Source organism: Emydura macquarii, unplaced genomic scaffold (assembly GCF_026122565.2).
Source record: "Emydura macquarii macquarii isolate MOO-44397 ecotype Brisbane River unplaced genomic scaffold, CSIRO-AGI_Emac_v2 contig_18, whole genome shotgun sequence".
Taxonomy (NCBI): Eukaryota; Metazoa; Chordata; order Testudines; family Chelidae; genus Emydura; species Emydura macquarii.
The window spans coordinates 10,264,699-10,271,052 of NW_027130155.1; the positions used below are offsets into that span (position 1 = coordinate 10,264,699).

A 6,354-nucleotide genomic window follows, 5' to 3' on the forward strand; every position below is an offset into this window, starting at 1 on the left:
ACTCAACAGACATTCTAGGCTTTATAGTGACACAGAGTGAGAATCCTGGAATCTTATTACATAGACTGTTATATAGATAGTGGAGTGGGTTCCTAGCCTCTTAGAGGAATACACTCTACCACACTATTTATCTACCCTATTTGTATGAATCCCATCACTGCACCATCAGAAGTCCTTATAGACATTAATATATTTATCTTTAGAACACTCCTGTAAAGTAGATAAGTATTATCCTCATTTTACAGATGAGGAAGCTGAAGCACAAAAATAAGGAAACTAGCCCAAGTTCACACAAAAAATCAGGACTAGAGCCAGAAATTAAACCTAGATCCTCTGGGTCTCAGTCCAGTATCCTAACCACAAGAATTCAACACCCACAAGTTAAAGTGCCATTGGTAGCAGGAAGTGGTAATGTACAACTCCTTGCACCAACTTCTATTAACCTGGCCCCATGACTGATTCACTCAAGAATATAAGATTTGCATAGTGTAATGTTTTACATTTATTTATTTACTTTGTTTTTTAAAATCTCTTTTCAATAGTTGTATGATATAATTAATCAAAATTACATTTTTGCTAAAAGTGCCAGAGAGTAGTTTCATTACATGAACATTTATTGTGTAACTAGTATTAAATGCAGCATATATTAAGTAAGATTATTTTCTGGCAGAAGGGAAAGCATATTATTTTCAACATCTGGTCTAAATAATGTACAGATCAGGAATCTTATTTCTGAGACAATTTTTCAAACTATTCCACAGAAACTGTATCTTTCTGTGGGAATAGTGACAGCACTTTGTAGAGCATTTCATCAGAAGATTTGACTGTGTTTTACAAATAGTAATTAGTTCTCACAGCTACCCAGTGATTTGGGTAAGTATTTTATACCCATTTTGGGTAAACTGGGCCACAGAAGAATTTACTGAGTGCACAAGATCACACAATGAGTCAGTGGCACAGCTGGGAGTAGGACTCAGGCCTCTTCTTTTCTAACTATTAGGCAATACTCTCTCCCTAGAAAAACAGAGAAGATGGTGGACTGTATTTTTTCACTTTGTCCCAATAAATTTTACTCTTGATTAATTCAGCTGTTTTTTCCCTCATTCACAAAGTTAACCTCTTAGTTGTACAATATGCCAGGCATGATTCCAAGTGCAGGAAGGGAGGAGTGGAAGAGAGGTGCCAGCAGGGAACAGAGCAAACCAGAAGAGAAGAAGCCTACACAGTTATACAGATGGAAAATTTGTAAAGTTGTATTTAAAAGAGATTGCATAAGTTACAGCAGCCCAAGCGAAAGTGTCACACATTCTGACAACTTACATGCATGTTTACTCCAAAATTAATTAATTAGGCTCTGATTCTGGTGCACAAAACTCCCAGTGAGGTAATTAGGAATGTTATGACTGAAGATTGCAGGATTGGGCCCTTCATGTCATTCGCTCAGTTCTGTCTTTAACCAATCATATGCAATGCCCAATAGAATGAATCCTGTAGTCCTTGTTAAGTTAAAACTCCTGTAAACTTCAGTGGGAGTTCCATCTGTGTAATGACTGTAGGATTGGGCCTATGGGCTCCACTAGTTGTATACACATATTCAAGTACCTATGTTGGCCCAAATCCATCACCTACAAAATCACATTCATATACTGTAGCTGGGTTAAGTAAAATAAACTGGGTGAAATTCACGCTGTGCACAGCGCTAGCATGAGTCCTAAGTGTCAGTTAAGCCTTTGTGCGGCCCTTTACACAGGGGTAAATTTCACCCAGAGAGTTTTTCTAGACTATTGAGTTAGCAATCCTCACAGAATAGTATACTGGTAGATTTCTTTTTCCATTTGAAATTATTTCCGTCACCTTTTCTTTATTTTAAATAGGATTTTAAAAAATAACATACAGAAGTGGCTGGGAGAATACGGGTCAGAGAGAGGAGAACAATTAAACAGGGCTAGCCAGCCAGCCAGCCAGCCAGCCCCCTTTGTACTCAGAGAAACGTCAGAAGCAATTTGCTTTATTCATGTCTCTATCTGCTGGCATAGGATTTATATTTGTGGTATGGTCTGGACTTGATGAAGGGTGGAGAAAAGCAGCATTCAGAATTTGGTGATCTTGCTTTGCTATTGGGATTTATGTACCAAACAAGGATCAGGATCATACATGAAATGAATTTGAATAAAACAGAAGGTTTGAACTAAAGACATTAGCCAATGAACAGTATAGGGTCTTCAGATACATGTACCTGTATCACACATTCAGAGACTTACAGGAGTCTGGAACTATTTTAGTCTACCTGAGTTTCGAATTTTTGAGTCACTATCTGTGACTTGTTCTAGAACTTGAATGGAGGACGGAAAACATCTCCATTTATTATTTAGATAGGATGGTTATAGCAGATTGCATATGAGTCTGGAACTCCTAAATTCTAATACCAGCTCTGGAACTAACTCACTGTATAGCTTGGGGTAAGTTACTTACTACGTAAGTTTCCCATCTGTAAATTGGGATAGTAATACTGATCTTTCATTATACAGCCAGATTCTCCACAGCCCTGTATCTTGTATAACTGTTTATACCTGTACAAATGTGAACGTAAAACAGTCAGTCATTCTGATTTAGCATTTTACATTCACTTTCCAGTGATGTTCCACAGGTGTAAATGACTACACAAGGTGCAAAATAGTGGAAATTCAGGTCTGTAAATGATCTGTAAATGTTCAATATTAAATTAAATACCAAATATTAGTACAGCCAAATCCTCACTTGGTGTAAATCAGAGCAGCTCCACTGAAGTTAATGGGGCTATGCTGATATACACAAGCTGAGGATCAGGGTGTTCCCGGTGCATCTGTAGTACAACAACATGTTTTTAAGTTTACTTATAGTTAACACATTCACTGACAAAGCTGCTCTTTTCACAGCTTGCTGTTAGTTATTCCAAGGAAGGAGGCTGGATAGTTATTATTATTAGTAGTAATTTGATCACATTTTTCCATATATGTGAAAACATTACCAAAAACAAGAGTGAATTAAGGCAGGAAGATTCCAAGTGGAGGAGCCTATGCTTATAGAAATCTACAAAAATCTATAAAGAATCTATAAGCAAAGGCTCCTCCACTTGGAATCTTCCTTCCAGACTTCTAGGATGGACCCTTGTTTTCACCCACTCCTGAGACCTTGCTCTTTCTGGCAAGTAGGCAGCGCAGCCCAACCTCACATTCAATTTTGTGCTGCACACAGCCTGATGCTTTCCTTCTGCCTCACTGGTGTTTCCTGGCTCTAGCCGTCTTAAGCTTCTCTGCCAAAATGTTTTGAAAGTCCTTGCTCCATATACTTCTCTACGGACTGGGAGTTAAATTCTCCCTTATGGAGAGGACCATCAAAACGCCTGTGCATATCTGAAGCCCCATTTTGAGGATTTAAATGGGATATAAGTGATGCATAGACCATGGATTGACCTTCTGCACAAGACTGAATAAACCATTGGTTTTGTTAGTTCATTTCTATTTTTATTGTCTAGAGATGGAGGCAATCTCCATTTCATTTCTTTTTTAAGAAAAAATTGGTGACTTGAGTGAAGTGTCACGTAATAGGATGCATTCAGGAGATAAATATGCAGTGTTTTTTGCACATTCCCGTTTTCTGTTTCTCTGATATGCTCTATACTTAAAGTTGTCTTGTTCTTGTTTTGCAGGTTGGATCTACGATATCACACAAAAATATGATTTTTCTTTTTACATATGTGGTTTGCTTTATATGGTAGGAATAATCTTTTTACTCATCCAACCTTGTATTCAAAAGAAACAATCAAGAGACAAACTCACTGAAAACACAAAAGTATAGTTCAATTTATGGAATGTTTTTAAAAGAATGTATTGGGTTCATGTCTCTGTTATATAGCAGTAAAATTGTACTCTCAAGACTAACTGCATTGAAGAGCATCACAGTGAATAATGAATGAGCTTTAAAGTGCTGATATTAAATAATTAGTGGAAATGTGCTTGTAAAAGCATGTTTACTGTCACACGTGATTCTTGGTTTTAGAACTGTCTCTTTAACAAAATCAGAGGTTAAGAGCATTCTACATGCAATATTACTTATTTTTAGATTTGATTGGTAATTGAAACATTATCTCTGATTCTTGTCTTATGTACACCAGTCTTACACTGATGACACTCCATTGACTGCATTGCAGTTACTGCTGATTTACACTAGTGTGAGAGGAGAATCAGGCCTGATATGAATACTTTCCTACTCTATATTCCAGCTGATCAGAAATTTGTTGTTGAGCACAATAAAATGGCTACATTTCTCACCCAGCTACACAAGTGTTTCACTACAATACTAAAAATAATTAAAGAATACACATAATTTAATATATTTAAAATAATGTTTCTATGATATAAAATTGAAGTGTTCTTATATTTTTCTGACAGCACTCTCCAGTCCAAGGAACACTTTTTGATGTTTTGATTGCAGGACAAATTATCCATTTTCAGTTCATAAGAGAAATGATTAATGAGGTACTTAAATATATTCTGGTACCAAACAGCACTGAAGTAAAACAAACAAACAAAAATCCAAAAACTGGGGAATGATGGGGAATAATAATGGAGTTCTGCATCAGAATGGATAAGCAGCAAAACTAGATGATTTATTGCAAGAGTCTACTAGAAAAGTTACTGCATTCATGTAGAGTATATGGGCCTCTCAATTCTGATCTCAATGCAGCCAGAGTCAACTTCAGCAGTTACTCCTGATTTACACTGGTGCAACAGAGAACAGAATCTGGCCCTATCTATGATTCTAATTTTGCTTATATCATTTTACACCTGTAAGTACATTGGGCCAGACCCAATGTAAATTGGCATAGGTCCATTGAAGCGGATTTCCATCAACTGGTTATCAGGCCCATTGACATCAATGGAGTTACTCCTGATTTACATCAGTGTGAGATCAAAATCAGGTCCTGTGTATTTAGAACAAGGCTCTGGAAGACTGAACTTGGCCCTACCTCTGATTGCATTTTATTACCGTACAGAAATAATTTACCTATGCGCAGAACAATCCCTTTAATAACTTCTTCTGGCTGATTTGTCGTAAGTGAGGTTTGAGATTTCAGATAGCTACTAATATTCTGTTATGGCATGTCCAATTTCCTAAGCCTGATGAAGGTGAAACATCTTACCAAGGATTTCCAAGACTGGAGGATGCTTCCAGAAATAGTTTGAAGTTGCTGGCTATCTTATCTGTTTACAGTTTAGAATAGTATAACATTTTTATTGCAATCCTTCCCCAGTAATTAATTGTTTAACTGGCCAAAAGTATGTATTTAATTTTAGAAATAGTTGCATAGAAGACAGCATATAATGATTTATTAAAATTTATTTCAACACATAAGTTTATTAAATTATGACTAATTGTGTTGCTATGTAAGAGCGCAACATTTGCTGTGTAAAACTGATCACATTTTTCCAATGCTGTTTACGTGCTGTAAAATTAGCTATGTAATGCAAAGCATGGAAAAGGTGTTTTAACTATTAAGTGCATTGCCTTGTTTTTTTGACAATATTAAATAACAGAGGAACAATACAGAATATTTTGTATGGTGCTACAGTAAATATTTCCCATGCTTTGAGAGGCACAGTATGTGATATAGTGCATAGATTAATTACAAAGCATCATTTTATTTTCTGGGTTTAAGCTTTACAAAGATTCTTTTTGCTATAAATGAGACTTTTGCTTTAATATTGATGTATGCTGCTGGAATCTACTTAAAACAATTTGTGCTATCCAAATAAGCAGAACAAATAAGGGGAAGTTATGAGACCAACATCAGTTCTTTGAGTTCAGGTTCAATGTCTTGTTTAGTGTGAATGCTGCTGATAGCTTATTTTAATCAAAATGACTTATTTTGTTGGGTGACTATATATGGAAATGGTGATCTTCCATCAATTTACTTCTTCTTTTTTTAAAAGATATGTCTTTTATATTTTAAGCCTCACTTTTCCATTTGTCCAAATCATTTTTATTTTCATATGACTGTAATGAATAAAATGTTGTTCTTTTAAGATATCTGCATGTGTCTTTCTATAGAGCTTTTTTTTCTTTTTTGTATAACCAGATCATGTAATGGGAATAAACTTTATACTATAAAATACTTTATTATTTTTTTCCTTTTCTAACTATACACACTTTTTCATTTAAAAGTAAAGCTACTCCTACAAAGTAAGGGCTAAATGATTCTCCTCACCTCTGCAAACAGAGGGGACAGGAATCCTCTGATTATAGTATCTTTAAATAAAATAATGTAAGCCCTAATCCTGCAAATTTTTACACACAATTAATTTATATATGTAA

General features: G+C 35.5%; 1 protein-coding gene across 1 annotated transcript in view; it reads left to right on the forward strand.

The window, feature by feature from the left end:
- SLC16A14 (solute carrier family 16 member 14) overlaps nucleotides 1-6,065 on the forward strand; it is a 29,990-nt gene extending 23,925 nt beyond the window's left edge. Inside the window, exon 5 of the mRNA XM_067541746.1 lies at nucleotides 3,689-6,065. Within this exon, the coding sequence (XP_067397847.1) occupies nucleotides 3,689-3,837 (149 nt within the window). The 3' untranslated portion in view covers nucleotides 3,838-6,065. The remainder of the gene's footprint in view (nucleotides 1-3,688) is intronic.
- The last annotated feature ends 289 nt before the right edge of the window (nucleotides 6,066-6,354 follow it).